Source organism: Pseudorca crassidens, chromosome 5, assembly GCF_039906515.1.
Source record: "Pseudorca crassidens isolate mPseCra1 chromosome 5, mPseCra1.hap1, whole genome shotgun sequence".
Classification (NCBI taxonomy): domain Eukaryota; kingdom Metazoa; phylum Chordata; class Mammalia; order Artiodactyla; family Delphinidae; genus Pseudorca; species Pseudorca crassidens.
The window spans coordinates 30,051,212-30,075,452 of record NC_090300.1 but is presented as its reverse complement, the minus strand read 5'-3'; the positions used below and the strand labels follow the sequence as shown (position 1 = coordinate 30,075,452).

Here is a 24,241-nt window from a genome sequence, read left to right as displayed (position 1 = left end):
AAACATTAGGGTGGGGACTGGGGAACCCTGGGTGCACAGTGAAATAGAATACTTGTCCCTGCCATTGAGGAATTTCATGTGCCCTAGATTTGGGGCCTGGGGGCCAAGACTTGGTAGTATTTGCTCCGGCTGACATTTACCGCTAATAATAATTAATTGGTAATGGTAATACTAATAATAGCTAATGTTTATTAAGCTTGATTTCGTGTCAGACATAAAGCCAAGCACTTTATAGGTATTATCATTTAATCCTCACGTTAACCTGGTAGATTCTATTATTAGCTCCATTTTGCAGATGAAGAAGCTGAGGTGCAGAGTTTAAGAAACTTGCCCAAGGTCACAGCCAGAATGTGATGAGAGCCACTTGACACCAGAGTTCAGGCTCTTAGCCGTGGTGCCAGACTGGACATGGGCTGCCTTGTCCCAGATTATCCTTCGGGGGAGCCCTGTTTCAGGAGTGGACTAATACAGTGCTCTGGGGTCCCTCAGCTCTCTTAGTTCAGTAGCTTTAATCTCCCCCCTCTGCCCCTTCTGTGCCCACTTTTCGTGGTAGCCCCTATGTTACACTCAATAACTGGTGGGTGGTAAGGCATTCGATAAATATTACCTTCAAATGGAAGTGGATCAAAATGATAATATTTATGAGTGCCAGCTATTACTTTGAAGTTTACTTTTCTTGAGAAAATAAAAGTAGAAATTTATGGAAAATTCTGAGTTTCCCTGAAGTGTTCACCCCAGGGCCATCTGGTGGTCCATATGGAGTCTTTGTGCATATCGGGGAAATGGCTTCTCCTGGCAGGGGGATGCAGCCCTCACCCAGGTTACATGCCTGGCCAAGCAGAGCGCGGACTGGCTCTCAGCCCCGCCCTTTACCCTCACAATGTACCACAGGACATGACCTGTCCCCCTGCACATGGCAGCCCTGCTCAAGTCCAGGCTACCGATTGCCAAAGCACTCACACACCGGTAGGTAGGCTGGGGTCGTGAGCATAGGAGCCTTTGATACCGAGAAAGAGCTGGAAAAGCTAAGTGTTTTCTTTCTTGGTGCTCCTGAATCTGCAGTGAAGAGTGTGGTTTGGGGGGCATCCTGCCCGGATTTTAATCCCAACTCTACCACTCACTGGCTAAATAACCTTGGTCGAGTTACAAGGTCTCTCTGAGTCTCCGTTTTCTCATCTGCAAAATAAGGTTGCTGTGAGGTTTCATCGGGATGGTGCATACGGAGTGTGTAGAGCAGTGCCGGGCACAGGGATGCGCTCGTCTGGTGTTGGGGGCATGGCACGTGGCTGGCGTATTTAGGTGAACTTCTTCCTTCACAGAATGAGTCGAGTTGGGGATGTTGGCTCATTTGTGGCGGGATGTCGATGTCACTTTAAAGCAGCCCTCAGGAAGGCTGCCCAGAGGGGCTCCAACACAAGCAGGGACACAGTGACCTGATTCTTCAAAATGTAATTAGAAGTCGTGGACCAGCTCGTGTGCATAACATACCTGGGTAATTTTCAGCAGGATGCAACAAGCCTGCCTGCCCAGACCCTGTTCCCGAAACTGATTCAGTGTCAACAGTGTCACCTGGCACGTATTCTTCTTGAGGTTCCACAGGTGAGCCTGAGGTGCGGCTCCACCGAGACCCACCATTATAAGCTCACATTACGATGCCTTTTCCATCTTACTGTTGGTTGCCTGATGGGGGAAGAGGGCTTGTGTATGCCTTTGGAGTGGGTCACAGACTGGTGTACCAGGAAGCACAAGCATCCACAGTTTGGGGACCCAGAAGCAGGCCACAAGCCCAGCTGTGCTTCCCTTAGCCCAGAACCTTCTCCAGATCAGCTTCTCATGAGAGGAAGCTGAGTGAGGGAAACATCGGAAGGAACTGAAAAGTGGTTACAGAGAGTGGACACCTCTGGGAGTGCTTGAAGGGAGGACAGATACAGAAACAGGGTCCTTACAAACACCCAGCACCAGGGCCTTATGCTATACCCACATATTGACAACTTTAAATTTTTAGTATTTAAAAAAACAGTTAACTTTTTAAAGGTTTGTTGCTAATTCCGTCCAAGCACTCAGTAGACAAAAGGCCAAATCCCTGGAGCTTAAAGGCAAAAGAACAAAATTCAACGGAGTACATTTTAAAGATCTTACTGGCTTTATATTTAGTGATTCATGAGTCAGGCAGCAGGCAGTCTAGCAGATAGAATGGAGCTCCAAAGAGCTGTACAAGGTGAGAGATTTTACTGGAGGAAGGGAACAGAACAAGGAAATTATACTAGGCAAAAAGGTGGGTTGGTTATGGCAAGGTTCCTTTCCTTATAGGCGATGACAGGGGTTGTCAGGCAGATTACCTAACTAGTACTGATCAGTCTATTCCTGATTTAAGCTGACACCTAGTTTAGGGTTGTTTTGCCGGAAGAGCCAAAACTTTAAGTTTCCGTTTGGTGACATGGGGCTTAGCGTAAGCAACTCCATTTTGGGCCTGTTGTTTTGTCTTTAACAGAACAAAGCATATCATTAGAGCTTAAAGGAGTGTTCTTTTCCTGTCTTTGAGCCAAAGTAATAATAGTAAGCAGTTTCAGTGTTTCAAAGCTATGTTTCATTGTTTTAACTTGTGTGAGCAGTAAATACTTTGTGGCAGTGGATGGCCCTGGCTTGTCTTATCCAGCCCAGCTTTAGGCCAGCAGGGTTGATATGTGTGTGTGTGTGGTTTTTTTTCTTTTTTCCTTTTACAATGTCAGAACAGACTTTTCGATTTTTTTAATGTTCAACAAAGGTGTTTCTCCCTTTTAGCATAGGTGACAAATAGTAGGGAAGTTCGCGTTGACCTAATGCTGGATCCAGAAAGCTTGGTAATAGTGCCAGGTGTGGTGGGCTCTAGAGAGCTTACTGTTTGGGTGGTTTGCTGTTTTTGCATTTATTTCATAAAGGTTTATCAGCACTGTTATGTGCCAAGTGTGGTGCTAGGAGCTAGGGGGGAGACTGTGGTAAACAGCCTCACAGCCCTCACAGAATTTATACTCTTGCGGTAAAGCACACATTTGTCAAATGATACTTAATTACAATAGTAGTAAGGACTGTGAAAGAAGAGTATGCTGAGAGTCTAGGACAGATGAACCTGATTGAGGGGGAAGGGATTGTTGGATAGAGATCAGGATAGGCTGCTGCCTAGGCTGCAGAGGCATTCTAGGCTTCAGAAGCAGCATGTGCAAACGCCCTGAGGTGGGAAGATCCTCACACATTTAAGGAACAGAAGGGAGGCCGGTGTGGGTTGGAGTGGCAGGAAGTGAGGTCAAATCACAGAGGACCTTCTGTGCCTCAGTAAAGATACTGGAATTTGGGCTTAGGGTTTTAATGAGCCTCACTGGCCATGTCTCAGCTCCGTGTCGGCCAGGAGACTCTTTTCTCTGTCATGGAGAAGGCTCGCTCCCAAAGCTGGCCCCACCCTGGAGATTTTCTTCCTCTAGAGCTGCCCTGATGCTTCATACCCACTGGTCTCATGCTTTATCCTGCCTGACAAGTCCCCAGCATGAGCCTTATGATCCCTGAGACCGTATCATCCCCAGGCCCATAATGAAAGGATTAAATCTAAGTACTCGCGGTGGGTGAGTACCCAAATGAAATGAAAGTGAAAGCTCATCTTCCTGATGCATTCGCTTCAGATTAGTAAATCCTGGCAGTGCACATCCTTGGCTTTTGTCTCTCGAGTGCTTGGACTGAATTGGCAACAAACTTTTAAAAATCATATTTTTTTTAATACTACAGATTTTAAGTTGGCAACGTGTGAGTATAGCGTAAAGGCCTTGGCGTTGGGTGTTTAGCACATTCTGGGCTGTGGGGCAAACACCACAGCTGACTCCGTGTTCGTCTGGCACCTTGAAAACGCCTTTTTCCCCGTCACTGTACACCCGGCCGGCCGTGATGGGCCCCAAGCCCCTGGCGCGTCATCTGCCTATGCTCAGGTTGCCCCGGGAACCTGCCGCCCATGGCCAGGAGTCTGATTGCCTGAACTCTGATCCTCAGCTGCCCTTTTTGGGGACCCCTCTGGCAGATTCTGCTTCATGTCAGGCAACATTTCCCAGTGGCTTCTCGGCACGGAACCCAGGCAGGCTGCCCCCGATGGCCTTAGCTCTTAAATCTCACCTGGGCCTGTTCCCGGCCACGGGCTTCTGCAGTGGTGATCCTGTACCACCGGCCTGCAGCCTGAACTTGGGGCAGAGCCATTGTGTGCTGGAGACAGCGAGTCAGCTGTTCTGACTTCCCTCCTGCTATGTGTGTGCGCACGCTCCTGACGCAGCAGAGTGCAGGAGGCCGGGCACGGTGCCGCCCTCAGAAATTACAACTCTGCTGTAAGCGAGGCACTCCTCCGGGTTCAGTTTCCACATCTATACCGTGGGCATGAGAGTAACAGCTTCCATATGGTGAGCCCTGACTCTGTTAATTCATTTAACCCTGTGAGTTCGTCGTAGTGTCTCCATTTTCTGCGCCTTCCTCGCAGGATTATGGAGGGGATTAAGTTAACGTGAAGTGCTTTGCAACGTGAAATGTATCAGATGAAAGTAATTTTATTCAAAATGGATTGGGGCAGTTCACACAGATGAAAATTGTAATTCGCAGTACTCACAGTGCCTGTCCGTCTATAGTGCTGATTCACAAACGTGTATCTGTTTCTAGTACAGGTCGTTCATTTAGTACATGAATATGTACTGAGGGCCTGCGATGTATCAGGCACTGTTCTAGGTGCTTAATATACGTCAGTACAGAAAATCAAAGATTGCTGCCCTCGTGATGCTTAAGTTCTAGCAGGCAGATGGATAATGAATAATGAGCACATTGTGTAGTATATGGGGATGTTATGAGTGCTGTGCACGAGAAACAGGCAGAACAGATAAGGGGGGCCAGGAGTGCAGGTCGCTTTTCTCATCAGGGTGAGTCTCTCTGCTTTCAAATATTTCCCGAGTGCCTGCCGTGCCCTGTGGCCTGGAGACACAGCAGTGAATGGGACGAATAAGGTCCTTTCCGTCCTGGAGTTTACTTTCTGGCAGGTACAGTGGACAGTTAACAAGCAGACAAGTACATGTGATAATTGCAGGTTGAGGTGTGTGACATGAAGGAAATAAACCAGGTGATGCGAGAGCAAGTAAAGCCGGGAGCAAATAGAGAGATGGGGTGGGCCTCTGAGTTGACATTTGAGCTGGGCCTGAAGTATGAGTGAGCCAGCCCCGGGGCGGGACCGGAACCAGGGCCAGGAGAGACTCGGAAGGTGGAGTCAGCCCAGGGAGGCCTGAGTGTGAGCACAGAGAGCGGGGCAGAAGGACCGGTGAGTATGGGGAGAGTGGCTGGGACCCGTGGGCAGTGCAGGGCCTCGCAGGCCACAGCGAAGGGTCTGGATTCTACCCTAACATCTGGGGATGGCCACTGAAGGGCTCTAAGTAGGGCCTGACTTGGATCTCCTTTGTGCTGTTAAAAGGCCGCCCTGCGCACTGTGTGCCTAAGCAGTCCTCCCCGTAGTCACACGTGAGGAGGACACAGTCAGTTCTCACGCTGATTCCCGCCCACATTCATCAAACCCCTGCTGTGTGCCAAGCATTGTGTGTGGTGCTTTTCATGGGCATTTCTTGGTTCACTCCTCTCTGCCCAATTTCTGATTTGTCCAGAAAGAGTCCATGCAAACTGTGATTCATTGTCTTGCAGGAGTCCCCCAAAAGCTGGGGTGCAGGGGGACCCTGGGGTGGAGAACAAGGGTGTAATGGCAGGTGGATTTAGGTGGTTTAACACCAAAGCAGCAGTTGGTCTCTGTCCTTTTTTAGGATAACCCATCCTGTGACCCGCAGGAGGTTCATTGTTGTTCAGAAGCCAGAATGTACAACAGTTCTTCCCTCCACCCTCCCTGACAGGTAGAGGTCAACTGAGAGGAACAGGCCCATTCAGTCAGCTGGCCCTTTAAGAAAATGGTATTTGGCTTTTGAAACCAACTCTAGATGATAAGCTCACCCCTAAAATGAGAAGTTCCAGGGGATAAGACCCCTGTCCCGGTCGTTCTGGTAACTCAGTTCGCACAGCATTCCAATTTAAAATGCCTTTTCACATTAGCATCTCTAAATGTCAGTGGAATTTGGTGGAGACAAGAAATGGACGCAGCACTTCAGGGCCTCAGAGATAGACTCTCTAAGCCCATTTGCCAGCTTCCTTAAGCAAGCAGGTGTCCAGGCAAGGTTGATGGTGAGATGACCCCAAGGGCTACCCTAAACATTGCTGTGTTTCAAAAAGAAAAAAAGAAAGCACCTTTTCCCCCTTTCACCTTCCAAACTAGCAACTGGAAATATTTAACTGGGCACATTGCATCACCTGCGAATCTGATAATACTCGTTCTCACAGTCTGTGTGCACGCAACGGCAAGTCTGGAGACCAAACATTTACCTATTCAAAATAAGGTATTCAGTAAAGGTGTTTCAAGTCAATCCCCCTCTCTGTTGGATGGACTCTAGTAGCTTCCTGAAGTTAGTCTTTCCAACCACCTGAATTTCAGATGAAAAACAAACCTCCTTTGTTATACTACACCTTCTTGAATCTGATAGCTTAAATGCATGAAAGTCTGATAAATGCAGCTCTTCTCTTCTCCTTTTGGGCTGCATTTAGAAGGCAAATCAAGAGGATTTTCCTTTTCTTAGACGTAGCTGAACTCTATAAAGGGCTTCTGTTTTGTAATCTGTTTTCGAGATCTGATGCGTGTGTTTCTAACACCCCATCACGTGAGGAGGTCTGACGTAGCCACCCAACATGACTATGAGAAAATGCACTGCAAAGATGTGTGTGGGATGGTGGAGCCAGATCACTGAAGCAGTGTCCTTTGTCAGAACACTTTCTGCAGAGAATAGCAGATCCATGCAGTAGATTCCACTTCAGTATGGGGCCTGCGCTGGCCCAAAATGGACTGTGAGTTTGACTTTTGCAGGATTCCAGGTCAGTATCCTAATATAGCGTGTTTTTTTTTAGTTGGGTTTTATTTCTAAGTGTCTTTTTATAGAAGACTTGTAGTAGAAAGAGGAGAAAGTTGCTCTGTTGATTTAGTTTCGTTATTATGTACGTTAGGAATTGAGCGGCCAAGGTGCTGCAAGAGGGCTCTTGGCTTTTTCTCTGATCAGAAGATACAGAAAAGTGGGAATCAGTCTGGCCCTGGAGAGTGGCCTTGAATAAGTGACTTCGAATTCTCACTAAGAATGCAGACTGGACAGGGTTACTTCACTTTCCATCTGTCATGTCTTGAAGATTTGCTAATAAAAGTACACCAGATTTCATTAACAAGGTCTATAAAGTTCTATATAATAGTTACACTGGTTAAACAACTTGAGGTTTATCAATTTTTTTTTTTTTGGTTGACATTGTGAGAGTTAAAATTTTTATGGAAACTATCATTTTTAAGTTTTTTGACTTCTCTGTATTTCAGTAAAATTGCCTTGTCAAATTTGGGGAGAGAAGATTTAATTAAGGTGGAAATACTGGAATTTGTTGGTTGGATCATTGTCAGGAATTGTTTCCTTTGATTTCAAGTTCAAAACCAGGAAGAGTATCCAGGATATAATGGGGAGGGGCTCATTTAGTAGATGAATGGATAGAATTGTAAGGGCAAACGGAATGCTGTGACCAAGCTAACCTTTGAGATTTGGAAGGCAAGGATTCAAGCAATGATAGATTGTGCAAACAGAATCTAGGCAGCAGCCCTGCGTACCAAGGAACAATTTTCACCTGAGTGTGTAGTGGGGAAGGCCCACACTAGGCAAATTGGTCCACCTGTTTTTCAGCCCTGTTCAAACTCAAGTGATAGATAGCAATCGCTTCACGCTTGGAAAATTAAAGACAGCTGTAGAGGGTGTGTATCTGTGTGACTGTAGGTGTGTCTGTTTCTCTATCCCTTGGATTTTCCTTCTGTCTCCTGGGCGTTTCTGCTTTGTATTTCAACACACTTTCATTTATTTTGTCTTTAGTTCCTTTAGGCTTATAGATGATTCATTTTATTGAGTAAAATAATTTCTAAATAGTTTCTTTAAAAATGATTTTGAGCATTGTCTTATAGGTTAGAGAAGTGGTTCTCAAACTTTTTATTCCCAGGACCCCCTTACACTCTTATAAATCTTTAAGGACCCAAAGAGCTTTTGTTTATCTGAATTATATCTATCAATATTTATCATATTCAAAAATTTAAATGAGAATTTTAAAACTATTAACTTACGAAAATTAACTGTGATAAACCCAGTTACATGATAAAATGATGTATTTTAAAATATGTATTTTAAAATGTATTTTAAAAATAACTATTTTCTAAAGCAAAAAATATAGTGAGAGACTTCCCTGGCGGTCCAGTGGTTAAGACTTCACCTTCCAGTGCAGGGGGTGTGGGTTTGATCCCTGGTCAGGGAACTAAGATCCCACATGCCTCTTGGCCAAAAAACCAAAACATAAAAAACAGAAGCGATATTGTAACAAATTCAATAAAGACTTCAAAAATGGTCCACATGAAAAATATCTTATATATATATATCTGTATATAGTGAGAAGAATGGTATTGTTTTATGTTTTTGCAAATACAGTTGACGCTTGAACAGCACAGGGGTTAGGGGCGCAGACCTTCCATGTGGTCGAAAATTCGCACAGTCTCCCTTCCTTCATATCCACAGTTCTGCATCTGTGGATTCAGCCAATCGCGGATCGTGTAGTACTATAGTACGTACTTAGTGAAATCCATTAGCATATAAGTGGATCTGAGTGGTTCAAACCTGTATTGTTCAAGGGTACACTGTATCTTTAATATCTGACTTCAGAGAAAGACGGTTGGATTTTCACATCTGCTTCTGGATTCAGCTGCAACGTGTTGTTTTAGTTGAGTTATGCGAAGAAAATCCAGCCTCACCCAGCTAGGTAATTGGAAAAGGGAGAAGTTTTTTAATAATCTTTTCAGTTAATGGTGGATATTCTTTGATACTACACCAGAACTTACCAGTGGGAATTTCTTAAAGGTTAATTGCAACATGGAATCCATATCAATGAACTTTCTATACTTTGTTACATTTAAATCCACTGCTCTCTCTCACACCTTTTAGCCCCTGCATGATTTTTTTGGTAATATGCATTGGTCATTTGGAAAATGTCGGTTCACTGAGCCATGCATAGTATCCAGAAACCACTTTCATTACATCACCACCAACATCATCAGAAAAATCATTATGTACTGAGGAGTGTTGAGCTCATTGTGGTAGATGCAGGTTTTCCAAAATTCTGTTTCTGCTTCAGAGTCTTTTGTTACTGGCAACAAAATGGCTACTTGAAATGACAGACTCACTTAGTTCATTTTCAAGGAAGTGTTTGCCCAAATACCCGTATTTGAATAGCCATGGTTTGTCTTATCATTTTTTTCAAGTAAAAATGGTGTTCCATGAAAAAAAAAAAATTGGCTAGTTCAACTCAGAACTCAAAGAAACACCCAAGTACTTTTTCTCAAGGCAGTGTGTACCTCCCATTTTATCACACAACAGTAAGAAGACGTACAGTCAAGGGTCAAGATTTAATAAAATGAATAATTTTTACTCCTTAATCCAAGTGTTACTGGCTTGATGTTTGTTAAGTTGCCGGAAGTTTTCCCCATCTTTGCTTTTGCACCATTAATGCACATGTCAGCATGATAAAAAAGATGAATGACATCTTAGTGTTGTCATGAAAATAGTTTTTTTTTTTAATGTCTTTATTGGAGTATAATTGCTCTACAGTGGTGTGTTAGTTTCTGCTTTATAACAGAGCGAATCAGCTATACATATACACATATCTCCATATCTCCTCCCTCTTGCATCTCCCTCCCTCCCACCCTCCCTATCCCACCCCTCTAGGTGGTCACAAAGCACCAAGCTGATCTCCCTGTGCTATGCGGCTGCTTCCCACTAGCTATCGATTTTACGTTTGGTAGTGTATATATGTCCATGCCACTCTCTCACTTGGTCCCAGCTTACCCTTCCCCCTCCCCGTGTCCACAAGTCCATTCTATACATCTGCGTCTTTATTCCTGTCCTGCCCCTATGAAAACAGTTTTGACCTCAAGAGCTTGCCGATAGGGTCTTGGGAGACCCAGAGGTCCATGAAACATACTTTGAGAACCGCCAGGTTAGAAGGAAGCTGGGGGGGTGGGGGGAAGAACAGGAATTTATTTTTATTTTCCTGGTAATTTTGCTTTCTCTAGAGTAGCATTTGGGTTCACCTAGGTCTAATTTTTAAAGCTTTAAACCAGAAAGCTTTCTAAGCACAGTATGTTATTTAAGGCATTTGCTGCCCGGGGTCTGAGGAGCCACTGCATTTCTGCTCACTGTCGACATCAACAGTGTGTTGTACCCACCCTGCGGGCGCAGAGGGTACCAAGATGAGCTCGGTTGTCCCTGCGCTCAAGGAGCAAACAGGGAAAGATAGAGATGTGGACAGACGCACAGCATTACATGCGACTATGAAGGTAGGAACCCCAAATTAGGAATCCGTGAGGAAGGAGGCTGACCAGAGGAGGTGTCATCTGAGATGAGTGAATGATAGGAATTGCCCGTCAGCGGAGCTAGGGGCGAGGATAGAAGAAGAACCTCAAGAAGAAATACAGTTTTTCTTCTAAAGCTTCATACAGAGCGTAGAAATCCTCCCGAGTGATGAGGAAAGGACCCGTATAGGGAGTCCCTGTGCTGCCTGTGCTGTGGGTGTACTGAGGAGGCTGGCGTGGGGAGGGGGCCTTCTGCCTTGTACCTTAATCCACCTCTCTACTGTTGGCATATTTTACCATCAGCATAGATTTATTTTACTTTTCTAAAACGTTAATTCTACAAGTAAGTGAAGAAAAGTCATTTTAGTCATCAAAAGCATCTTATTTAAGTGCCCACCTTTGCATGAGATGAATGTGTATTGTATAAGGCTGGAATATGGCAGGAGACAAAAGCAGCAGCAGATTCTAAATATGCTAATTAAGTAGAATTTCCCAGTGGCATTTATATGAAGTATAATTATAAAGTATGTTTATCATATATGTATAAAATTCTTAAAAGCATTTACATATTTATAAAGTATACTTTATGTAAATGTACATATATGTAATTATAACTTTAGAATTTTATATTTAATCTATATAGAGATACATATTTTGTTTATATATTTATGTATATGAAAACAGGATGATCATTCATCCTCACTTCCCAGGGCACAGTCCCAATGTATACCTGTTGCCCTGGCATGGTTATTAGTTGCACCCCCTTTCTCTCGCAAGTATCCGGTTTTTTATTTTTTCTTCTTTTAAATTTATTTATTTTATTTTTGGCTGCATTGGGTCTTCGTTGCTGCACACGGGCTTTCTCAAGTTGCGGCGAGCGGGGGCTCCTCTTCGTTGCGGTGCACAGGCTTCTCATTGCGGTGGCTTCTCTTGCTGTGGAGCACGGGCTCTAGGCGCGCAGGCTTCAGTAGTTGTGGCACGCGGGCTCAGTAGTTGTGGCGCACAGGCTTAGTTGCTCCTCAACATGTGGGATCTTCCCAGGCCAGGGCTCGAACCTGTGTCCCCTGCGTTGGCAGGCGGATTCTTAACCACTGCGCCACCAGGGAAGTCCAAGTATCCTGTTTTTTAGATGCTGAATTAAAAGTTCATCCTGTTTGATGTGCTTATAAAATATATTTACATACAGCATATGTTCATATAGTTATATAGTCATAGATTTATTGGTATGTGCACATGGATATATATGTATGTGTATTTATGTGTTTAGAAGGTGTATGTTAAAAGCTATTACAGCTAAAATACCAACTCAGGGAAATAGTAACATAAGTCAGATGACCACAGTTACCTAATTACAAATTAGTTTATTTTTTTTAAATATTGGCTTACCAAAATGTTTGCATCTACATCATTTTTGTTAGCCTTTTTCGTGCTTATTTATTCCATCTCAGCAGTACTACTGAAAATAATAAATATACTGCACGAAACTTGCTTTTTTGAACACATTTTAGAAAATTACGTGTAAATTGAATTTCATCTGCTTTCCAACTTCTGTTTCTTTTTCTGAAGTCTGTTGTGGGCTTTCCATTGGCAGGAACTCCTGAGACTTCTGTTTTCATTTACTCTCAATGAAGAAATAGAGAAGATCACTTTAATTTTTCTTAAGTCAAAGAATACTATTTTTGGTGAGAATGACTGCCTCCCCCCACGAGCTCATTTATGTCTTAATTCTAATTTTAGGGATATCATTAAGTATGTCTGTTCAGAACTGTGGGTGCAAAGTGATTCTGCTTAATGTTCTTATCAGTTGCACAAACCAAACTGCCTGAAGGGGCCAGGCTGGGCTTTTTACTGAGAGAAGCCGCTTGGCGGTAAGTACTTGGACAGGTAGCACGTGCGTGCAGGTGACAGTGACACAGGTACACAGCCACGCGGTTGCCAGGCAGCCAACACCCCCTTCGCTGTCCAGTCTTCCTGTTTTTCAAGAAAAGATATGTTGATTTTTACGTTAAATCTTACTGGTTTTCAACGTGAGCTCAGTTTTTCAAAACCATGGTTCCAAAAACCATGGGAGTCAAACATAGCGTGTGGGGACCAGGTGTGCTTGTGGCCTACGATGGGTCCCCTCTGGCCTACAGACTTCTAACTTATTTCTTTGTTGCATGTTGGACAGGCAGAATATGGCTTGGAATTGCATCTTCAACAACTTTCACCGCTTTTTCACTTCGCATTTGCGGATTTGGATTCTTTGTCCTAAACTGTTACACTGGGAATTCCCTGGTGGTCCAGTGGTTAGGACTCCACGCTGTCACTGCTGAGGGCCCAGGTTCAATACCTGGTCGGGGAGCTAAGATCCCGCAAGCCGCATGGTGTGGCAAACAACAAAAAGCAAACAACAGCAACAACAAAATAAAAATAAAGTGTTACACCGACTCCTAGATCACAAGCTTCTTGAGGGCGTAAAACTCTCGACTGTGCCTTTTTCTGACTGAAATTCCTTTTCCTCAGCTTTGTCCATATCTGCAAGGTTTTGCTGGGCTCACACCCGTTCCCAAGCCCCTCTCCCCCCGACCCCTGAAACCTTCTCAAGGCGCTCTTGACCCTTCACCTTCCCTGGGAATCTGTGTTTTACGGCTTTTCATGAGCACATCTTATTTTCCCTGCTGTACCACAGACCTTTGGGGGCAGTATTTTTGTTCCTCTAGCGGCCCTGGCTTTTAGTGTCAGCCCCCAGGCCTGCTTCTGCCTGGTTGATATAAAACCACCTGAAGAGCCTCTGAGACAATGTGGGAAGGAGGCTTGTCAGTGTTTACTCGGTGTGCCTTTCCAACTTGTTATCATATGAATGTATTACTTATTCACGAAATAAGGTACAAAAGTACATACGGATTCCGGGGTCTCACCCCAGCTGTTCCAAACCAGAATCTCTGCAGGGGCGGAGTAGGGGGAATCTGTAAACCTGTACTGTTTTAAAGCTTCCCAGCTGATTTTGATGCCTAGCCAGGTTTGGGAACTACTGTCCCAAAGCATGAAGTAGGTATTCAGTAAACATCTGTTCAACGGAGAGATGAACTATTATCTTCCTGTAGCACTTAGCCTGATGCCTTGTACTTAGCAGTTGCTCAATAAATATTGGTCGAGGGAATTAAAAGTAAATTTTGAGTTCAGATACTAACTCCCCCGGCCTCACTTTCTTAGGTGTGGGTGGAGCCATCACTCCTTCCCAGGTTCCCGCTCTGTCTGGGGTGGATGGATTAATTCTTACCTGGACCACTAGGACGGCCTCGCTAGCTGGTTTGCAACCAGCTGGCCTCCCTCGGATCCTTTCCGCACACTGCAGCCTAAGTGGTCCTGAGTGATTTTTTTTTTTTAACTCAAATCTGATGATAACTTTTAATGATAACTAGTACTGGCAATACAAAACTTGCTGTGGGGAGTCCTCTAGAGCCCATTATGGTCTGGTCTGACCCTTCCAAACAGGAGAAGGTACGAGTCAGGAGAGAAAGTAGATCCTACGGGGGCCCGGAACAGAGAGACCTCAAGGAAGGCCAAACAAGCACCAGCCAAGTATGTTATTGATCTGTAAGCCAGTGAAGGGTAGACTGCTGCTATCCATTCAGGGTGAACCTTTCTCCCTTCAGGGCACAGAGGAAGCCATAAAGATCCCCTTTTTTTTAAGTTTATATTCTTTATTTTTTTGGCTGCATTGGGTCTTAGTTGTGGTATGCGACATCTTCATTGCGGCACTCGGGCTTCTCTCTAGTTGTGGCGTGCAGGCTTCTCTCAAGTTGTGGCATGCGGGTTTTCTCTTCTCTAGTTATGGCATGCAGGCTCCAGGGTGGGTGGGCTCTGTAGTTGTGGCACGTGGACTCCAGAGCACGGGGGCTCTGTACTCTAATTGAGACGTGTGAGCTCAGTATTTGTGGCGCTCGGGCTTAGTTGCTCCGTGGCATGTGGAATCTTAGTTCCCCGACCAGGGATCGAACCCGAGTCCCCTACATTGGAAGTTGGATTCTTTGCCCCTGGACCACCGGGGAAGTCCCAGAGATCCCTTTTCATTTAATTTTATTTAAAGATTTAATCCCCCACATCCCTAGAAAAGATTCATGGAAGGTTCCACTTAAAGGCAGGGAAAACAAGAGTAAAAGAGCTCTCACTAAATCAAGAAAGTGAGACAGTAGTCACATCAGAAACCCAGGCTCACAGTGGCTACAACAGTCAATGGTAAACGTTAGTTCTAAGCATCCTCGTCTCGAGAATTAAGAGAGAATAAACGTGGTGAGTACATTGTTCTCATTATCTGAATAATGAAGAATTTGTTAGTAGAAATGCTCTTTTTCCAATGGCTGAATGAGATAAAAAGAAGTTATCGAATGGATTCTTGTATAAAGGACTGTCTAAACAACATAATGGGCAGAGCTTATAATCCTTACAAAAAGGTGAAAAGAGATCCTTTATGTGGCCATCTGGTCTTTTCCAATTGAATAAATGCCGTGGGCTAAACATTATACTCCAGTGCTAGGAATACATTGCCACTGGGAGTTAAAGAAATAGCAGCAAGGTACATGGCTTTCTGGACATCATGTGATTAGAGGTGGACTTGATGAATAGCTGGGTAGTATATCCTTTAGACCAAAGCGGGTATTTGGGGGGGGGTACAGATTAAGTGCAGGAGTGATCCATTAGTGTGTAGTGGAATTAGTTTGGTGAGTTGCTGTTAGCATTTTTTAAGTGAAAGAGAATAGGACAGAACAGACTGCATCACACATAGTAAGGGTAAGTTTTAGTTTCATTTCTGTCTTAAGTCACTGTGTACCATGTATTTTTTACTGTGGGTAACTATGAAAGCCACTGCTTTGGATTGTCCCTCACTAGAATATTAGTGGGTTGGCTCTGGCCATTCTAGGCTCATTATAGAACATAGAGGATAACAAGACCTGAGCTCTGGGAACAATGGAGGTAGCATCCTCAGACCAGAACAAGAGCCATAGTGCCTTTAAATTGTGCTAATTTAGGAACCTGTGACTAGGCACGGTATTGTAAACTCAGAAATATACTTTACTTGTTTTGTTTTGTTTCCTTTTTGATTGAACACCCCAGTCTACTTTGGCTGTGATAAAAGCGAAATCAGAAGGAACGGGATGGGTCCCCACAAGGAAGGGCCAGAGGGCAGAGTGCCCCTAGTGGTCAGACTTGGTCATGCAGACTGAGACTACACTGAGAAACCTTTCGGAGCCACAAATCAGGAATGGCTCCTCCAGTTCTTGCTTCTTTCCCGAGCAGCCAATGCCTTTACTCACAGGTACTGCTTACTTAGGGAAAACTTTTAAAAAATCATTTTCCTGCTTCATGAATTACGTTTGGATCAGATCATCAGGGCCATCTTCTGAAATAGATAAGGAGGCTTGTGGTAGGACCATGGCATTGCCCGACTCTAAGAGTTCAGTGCAGCAGCCCTGCGTGATGATGAGACCTTTAACATTTGGCCGGGGAACCTTTCTCCAAGCTACAACTTTGGAGAAAGAAGGAGAAAAAGTTCTGGAAGGATTTCCAACTATAACAACTATTAGCAGTGGTATGAGGAACAGGCTGGGGCAAGATAAAGATTAAACTTCTAAGGTTGACTGCAAGTCTTGGGAGCAGCAACAGAATGAGATTTTAAAAAAAAAAACAATTATTTTCATACAAAAAACGTTTTTCAAAGAAATTGAAAACGGCCTACAAATAAAGGAGCTCCTTGTGGCAGCGTCTCTGACCATTTCTCTCCTCTTGTTTCAGATGACAGTCATGTCCCTTTCCAGGGACCTCAAGGACGACTTTCACAGCGACACAGTGCTCTCAATCTTGAATGAGCAGCGCATTCGGGGCATTTTATGTGATGTCACTATCATTGTGGAAGACACCAAATTTAAAGCCCACAGCAATGTCCTGGCTGCTTCAAGCCTTTATTTCAAAAATATCTTTTGGAGTCACACCATCTGTATTTCCAGCCACGTCCTGGAGCTGGATGATCTCAAAGCCGAAGTGTTTACAGAAATCCTTAATTATATCTACAGCTCCACAGTCGTCGTCAAGAGACAAGAAACAGTCACTGATCTTGCAGCTGCAGGAAAAAAGCTGGGAATATCCTTCTTGGAAGATCTTACCGATCGCAACTTTTCAAATTCCCCAGGTCCTTATGTATTCTGCATTACCGAAAAGGGAGTGGTTAAAGAAGAAAAAAATGAAAAAAGGCATGAAGAACCAGCCATCACTAATGGGCCAAGGATCACAAATGCATTTTCCATCATCGAAACGGAAAATAGTAATAACATGTTTTCTCCACTGGACTTGAGGGCAAGTTTCAAAAAGGTCTCCGACTCCATGAGAACCACCAGCCTTTGCCTGGAGAGGACTGACGTCTGCCACGAGGTGGAGCCCGTGCACACCCTCGCCGAGCACTCCTACGCCGTGTCTTCCGTGACTGAGGCTTACAGAAGTCTGCCTGTACGGGAACGGGACAGCAGTTCACCTGGGAAAACAGGTAAAGAAAACTGCGAAGCGGTTGCAGCAAAACCGAAAACATGCCGAAAGCCAAAGACAATCTCCGCACCCCAGGATTCGGATTCACCTCCAGAAAATATACCCCCCCCTCCAGCAACCAACTTGGAAATGAATCAAGAAGGAAGTCCACAGCCAGCTGCAATTCTTTCCCTTTCAAAATCTCCCAGCAACAACGAAGGAGAGGTCCATTTTCCCAGGGCAGAGGAAAATAAATCCTCCGATGCCCCCACACTGCCAGCCACCGAGGTGCCGCCTCTCATTTACAATTGTAGCTGTTGTTCCAAATCCTTCGACAGCAGCACTTTGCTCAGCGCCCACATGCAGCTTCACAAGCCAACCCAGGAGCCCTTGGTGTGCAAGCATTGCAACAAACAGTTCAGCACCCTCAACAGACTGGATCGGCACGAGCAGATCTGCATGAGGTCAAGCCACATGCCCGTTCCTGGAGGGAATCAGCGCTTCTTAGAAAACTATCCCACCATTGGGCAGAATGGAGGTGCGTTCACAGGTCCAGAGCCTTTATTATCTGAGAATAGGATTGGTGAATTTTCCAGTCCCGGAAGTACCTTGCCAGAAACAGAACACATGGTTAAATTTGTTAACGGGCAAATGCTCTACAGCTGCGTAGTATGCAAACGTAGTTATGTGACTTTATCCAGCCTCCGAAGACATGCCAATGTTCACTCGTGGAGAAGAACGTATCCTTGCCATTACTGCAACAAAGTATTTGCATTGGCTGAGTATAGGACAAGACATGAGATTTGGCACACGGGAGAAAGGCGGTATCAGTGCATTTTCTGCCTGGAAACGTTCATGACCTACTATATACTCAAAAACCACCAGAAGTCTTTCCATGCCATCGATCATAGACTTTCCATCAGTAAAAAAACAGCAAACGGGGGCTTGAAGCCTAGTGTCTATCCATATAAGCTTTATAGGCTCCTGCCCATGAAATGCAAGAGGGCTCCTTACAAGAGCTACCGACATTCTTCCTATGAAAATACTCGAGAAAACAGTCAGATGAACGAGTCTGCACCTGGTCCCTATGTTATTCAGAATCCACACGGCTCTGAATTGCCTACTCTGAATTTCCAAAACAGTGTAAACACCTTGACCAGCAGTCCAGCCATCCCACTGGAAACACCAGCACGTCAGGATGTACCCACTTCCACCAGTGCACAAAACGCAGAGGGTACCAAATGGGGAGAGAGGGGAGAGTTGAAAGTTGATCTGGACAGTAACTTTTATTCAACAGAGGTGTCAGTTTCTTCTGCTGAAAATGCCGTCAGTTCGGGCCTCCGGGCGGGGGACGCGCCCGTTTTGTCTGTGAGTAACGGCAGTGAGAACTCCACCTCTGTGATCAGCTACAGTGGCTCAGCCCCCTCGGTCATCGTGCACAGCAGCCAGTTTTCATCGGTGATAATGCACAGCAATGCCGTTGCTGCCACAAGCAGCCACAACCCCGCAGCCCCTTCAGACCTGGCTGGCAGTCAGAGCCCGAAAGACGATGGCAAACCCGAGCCAGACAAAGTGGGGAGGGTTGTCAGCAGACCCAAGAGCATGAAGGAGAAAAAGAAAACCATCCTGTGTAACAGGGGAGAAGTACCAGAGGAGTCCAGATACATTGCTGATCCTGGAGGGTCATTGAGCAAAACCACAAATATCATTAAAGAAACTAGTAAAATTGAAACTTACATCGCAAAGCCTGCTCTCCCGGGAACCTCCACAAACAGCAACGTCGCGCCCCTTTGCCAGATAACGGTGAAAATCGGGAACGAAGCCATCGTGAAAAGGCACATCCTAGGATCTAAATTGTTCTATAAAAGAGGGAGGAGGCCCAAGTACCAAATGCAGGAGGAGACTCCGCCACGAGAGAGTGAACAGGAAACCAACAGAGACAGCCCGATCGGGCTCTGCCAGTCCGAGTGCGTGGAGATGAGTGAGATGTTTGACGATGCCAGTGACCAGGATTCCACGGATAAACCGTGGCGCCCTTACTACAACTACAAACCCAAAAAGAAATCCAGACAGTTGAGAAAAATGAGGAAAGCCAACTGGAGGAAGGAGCATGAAAACAGGAGCCCGAGCAGCAAATGTAAATACCCGGCCGAACTGGACTGCGCAGTGGGGAAGGCTCCCCAGGAGAAGGCCTTCGAGGAAGAAGAAAATAAAGAGATGCCCAAGTTGCAGTGTGAACTCTGTGACGGAGACAAAGCCTCGGGGGCCGGGAATCAAGGGAGGCCCCACCGGCATCTCACGGCCAGGCCTTATGCGTGTGAGCTCTGCTCCAAGCAGTTCCAGAGCCCCTCCACCCTGAAGATGCACATGAGGTGTCACACGGGAGAGAAGCCGTACCAGTGCAAGACCTGCGGACGGTGCTTCTCGGTGCAAGGCAACCTACAGAAACACGAGCGCATCCACCTGGGCGTGAAGGAGTTCGTCTGTCAGTATTGCAACAAGGCCTTCACGTTGAATGAGACCCTCAAAATCCACGAAAGAATCCACACTGGCGAAAAGCGATACCACTGTCAGTTCTGCTTTCAGAGTTTTTTGTATCTCTCCACGAAAAGGAATCATGAGCAGAGGCATATCCGAGAGCATAATGGGAAGGGCTATGCCTGCTTCCAGTGCCCCAAAATTTGCAAAACAGCTGCTGCCCTTGGAATGCACCAGAAGAAACACTTATTCAAAAGCCCAAGTCAGCGGGAGAAAACAGAAGGTGACACGGGCCACGAGAACTCAAATCCCCTGGAGAATCCACATTTCATTGATTCAGAAGACAGTGACCAAAAGGATAATGGACAAACCGTTGTTGATAATGTCCTTTGAATGGTGATACTTGGAAAAATCTTCGAAACTATAAGTTGGTGGGTTTGGGTTTTTCGGGGGTTTTTTTGTTTTTTTTTTTTTAAGTTAGCCGTTTTCTTTTGTTTCTGTTTAATTTTGTTCACATAACAGTCATGAAGGAGTGAAATGTAACAAAGAAAATCTCATTTGTGAAAATTCCAGGAAAAGGATCCTAATATCTGCTTTGGGTTTTAGCATTAACTTCATGCAAAGTACACAAAAACAAAGTACCTGAATCTTCCAGTATCCCAAGCGACCTGTGAAAGTTTGTGAAGTTCTCAGCTATGATATTTCTGCCAGTCGGGGGAAAGAAAAGAGTTTAATTTTAGCGTAATTTAAAACTTTCTAATAAGTGCTAATAGGAACTGGCTGCTGAACTGTCTTTAGTCACTGGAGAAAATAAGGGTCAGATGTCATGAAAATGTCATCTTCATAACTAAGTTCAAAGGTAAATGAGCTATGACAGTCATTATTCCCAACCAGCTTCTATTAAAATTGTTTAAATTAATGGATACCTACGAAATAATATAGTTGAAAATACGTGTGAAATGAGTAACCCGAGTAGGACATTCATACGTTATCTAGAAGTACTTTTCTGCAACACAAACCTTGTAAAATACATATATAAATCACTCTAACTTTTAACTGTCCATGTCCCCTGTAGTGAATTATAATGATGAGCAATAGATCTGCAAATAATGAGGACTGATGTAAAAATCAGTAGAAAGCATTTTGAATATTACTTAAGAGCATGTGTATGCTTTTAGATGGAATGCTGTTCTCTTGAAGTTATGGCTGAGCTGTTATTAGAACTGGTCTACTCAAGTCACAGAAAACATAGGTCATGCCTTATCCATGGGGGAGAGCCTTCCCAGAAGTTACCTGTGGTTACCTGTGCTGTGCTGTATATTACTTTTTAGTGGCCTCACTTCAGAAAATGAAGAAAGGTCAGATTCTTCTGAAACTCCCTGCAGTCTTCCATCCATCACAAGGCCATGGACATGGAGGTCTTTCCAGGTAGATTTAACCAGTCTCAAGGGTTCAAGTGAAACCTGATGCCTTCCGTGCCACTGAAGGAGTGTCCAGGAAATGTAGCGCAAAGCATGTGTACGGTGGTGAATTCCCAGGTGCTTGAAAGTGACAGAAAGCCCAGTCCCTACAATTGTTAGCCTTCTTGGAGATCATGCAGCCCACAAGCACATACTATTTAAAAAAAAAAAAAAGGACAAGAGAAACACATACCCCCGCCCCACCCATTAATGACTTGAGGGGGCAGAGGGAGTGATGATCTTCCTTGCCTCGAACAGAGCTTTGTCTTTGGGGGGTGGGGAGATAGAATGTGGAGTGACAAGGTTCCGTCACTTACTGATATGACTCAGAAATACATCCACAAACCAGATGCCTTGTCTTAATGTTTGCAGACATCTAGCCCGCTTGCTAAAAACCACTTCCGTTTTTAATGTTCTTTTATGCTGACCCACACCATCAGCACTGCCCTCAAAATCTAACTGCCCTATAGGCTATTCCGTCATGTGGACTAGGTTCCTGGGAGGCTGGAAGTCATGAGTCTTACTTTTTAAACTGCCAGAATAGGAGAGAGAGAGAGAAAACGTTCTTACCCTTTGATGACCAGTATGAGCAGAATCTGGGACCCGGTTCAAGGATGACCTGCGGCCATTCATGTTCACGGGATGTGATAGCTGGAAACCCAAGATGACCCAAGGTTGCAAGGTTACCATTGTGAAGAAGTAGCTCAAAGGACTCCAGATCCTCTCTCCAAGCGTTGTGATACCTCCATGAAGAAGACTTAATAAGGATTGGGGTGGGCAAGAAAGCATTTAAACACCCAGAAAAGGACATGATCAAAGCTGACCTTTTTATACTGTAGTACTTTGCTGTTAAATAACCCCAGTATTGTATTTGCATTTATCTTTTGTTCATCTGCTTTCACTTACAAACAGTATTATGTAATAGAGGAAAATGGAAAAATGCAAACGAGTCCAACTTTATTTTATACATTGTATATATGTATACCTGCACTATTCATTTGGGTTTTGTTAAAAAGATAGTTGCAAAGGGCCTAAGAAATTTTGAATTGATGATTAGAAAATTGAATAAGCAATCCTGTGATCTACTAATTTGTTTTATCTCAATTAGGCTTATGGATCAAGGAGAATTACTGTGTGTTTCAGTCACTTTGATTTGAGGTAACTCCAAATACAAAATGATTACATGTACTGATGTCTCCCAGCCCTTCCATGTGGATACTTTTTAAGTGGACTTGTATGCTGATAATTCTAGACCAAAGTAAATATGGCAGAATATTTATACATGAAAAAAATAATTTTGCAAATATTTTCTATAATTGTATTATTCGTTGAAAATGTTGATAGCTTGTGTTAGTTTCAGGGAGGGGTGTATATTTTGATAAAAAAAATACTTGACTTTGTAATCCTGTATATTCTATACAATTTATAGCAGAGCCGTTTTAAGACAGCCTTGTCGCATTTTTTGTTAATTGTGAAAATTTTATTCTAAGTGATGTTTATGCATTGAGTACATAACGACCAACTAGAATTAAAGTAAGTGTGAACAGTGAACATACTGTATGCTGTACAAGATATATTGTAATTTGCTGTTTTAGCATCTGTATTTTGGTTAGAAGATATTATTAAATACAGATGTTAAGGGTTGGAAAAGTCTAATTTTATTTTTAGAACTAATTGATATAAATTTGTTTTTGCTTGATTAAAATAGCTTATTCCTATGTTGTCTCTTCTTAAACGTTTTAGTGTTAATTATTTTGTGCAGCCAAGCAGCTATTTCATCTGTGTGAGTCACAGCATTGTTTCACATATGAGTCATTCAATATATTTCTGTTTCCTTTCTTGTTTACATTCCATGGTACCTGCTTACATGCTTAGGACTCAAATGGAATATGACATTAAAAAAAGCAGAATAAAAGAGACTGAACTCTTGTTATCATTTAGTGCTTTGGATAGGCCGATCTTACGATAAATCAGAGCGTTGGAAGTATTCTGCTCTGGACATCCACAGAAAACAAAGTACACTTATTAACTGTCAGGTATTCGGCAGCGTTCTTTCCGTGGGCTACTTCATTCAGTCCTTTCCCGACAACCTTAGGAAGTAGACCTCATTATCTGCACTTTATAGTGACATTGAGCAGATCCCACAGCCAGACAGTGCCAGGATCGCAACCCAGGGCTGCCTGACTCCAGAGCCCATGTTTTTGTTCCTTCTCAGCATCTTAGAGGGAAATGCTTAACGTAAACTCAACGGAGAGTGAGGAAAAGAGCTTGTGATGCAGCTTGTGATGGTAGTTGTCACAATGACAGCTGTAAAGAGGCTCAGCCTCCCTGGACTCAACTCTCATTTGCTCACTGAGGCCTCAGTACTTCGGGCGTTTGGTTTCTCTGATATTTGAGGATATTGCCCTATGAACTCAGTTTGTAAGAGTTTGTCCACTTTTTTTTTTTGAATACAGGGTGAAATTATAATGCTATTATAAACTAGTCATTTTTCACATAAAGAAAAAATCTGTCCCGTCATCACTTGCAACCTTAGCTAATTATCTGCAAATACAGGCAGTCACAATGGGTGATGTGACAGGAGGGCCAGTGGCTCAGGCAGCACAACCCATCAGCAGCACAGGGAAAATAACTCAAATTTCCAGCCCTAATGGCTGGCCCATAGCATCAATTTTGTATTTGAAGAGCAACCCAAACTGAATTCTCCAAAAATTCTCTTTAACTCCTCTCTGCTAAAAGGAACTTAATTATCTATCAAAACAACAGAATTAATATTGAAAGAATTCGTAACAGTTGGGAAACAACTGGATTAAAAGCATAAAAACATCACGCAAAGCGGTTCTATTTGTACATATTCTTTGAATGATTTCAGGTCTTCTCGTTCCTATCGCTCACCTTCCTCTTTCTTCATCCCCTATTGACTGATTTGGTTCCACTTCCTGTCTCTTATCAGTTCCTTTTTGCAGGGGCAGCTCTTCTTCCATTTCAAGTTCCTCCTTACCTAAGAACTCACCTCCCACCCCCCATCCTGGACATCTGTTAATCAAGCTCCTTTGACCCCTCCCTCCCTCCCCAGTTTGCATCCTTTGACCCTGATTCTTGCAGCAAGATGGTCAAGGGAGCAGGCAGGTTGACTCGGTGTGCAATTTTTAAAACCTTAAAACTCAGCACTCCAAATTTAGACAACTAAAGAAGAACCGTTTATAACAGAAACGTGATTACATTTTTATTATTTCATTCTTGACATCTGAGATATCAAGTAATTCTATTTAGAATATTATACTGAGAAGTCAGAAGCATGTTTTTCAATCAT

General features: G+C 43.9%; 1 protein-coding gene and 1 non-coding gene across 8 annotated transcripts in view; both read left to right on the top strand.

Moving 5' to 3' along the window:
• The window catches only part of ZBTB38 (zinc finger and BTB domain containing 38), a 76,184-nt gene extending 53,337 nt beyond the window's left edge, over window positions 1-22,847 (top strand). For all 7 annotated transcript variants that reach the window (XM_067737649.1, XM_067737645.1, XM_067737648.1 and 4 more), the window contains one exon: window positions 16,268-22,847. In XM_067737649.1, the coding sequence (XP_067593750.1) occupies window positions 16,268-19,861 (3,594 nt within the window). In that variant the 3' untranslated portion in view covers window positions 19,862-22,847. The remainder of the gene's footprint in view (window positions 1-16,267) is intronic.
• Window positions 12,764-12,836, top strand: TRNAD-GUC (transfer RNA aspartic acid (anticodon GUC)). Its single transcript has one exon. It is a non-coding gene; the product is annotated as a tRNA-Asp (tRNA).
• Window positions 22,848-24,241: the final 1,394 nt, after the last annotated feature.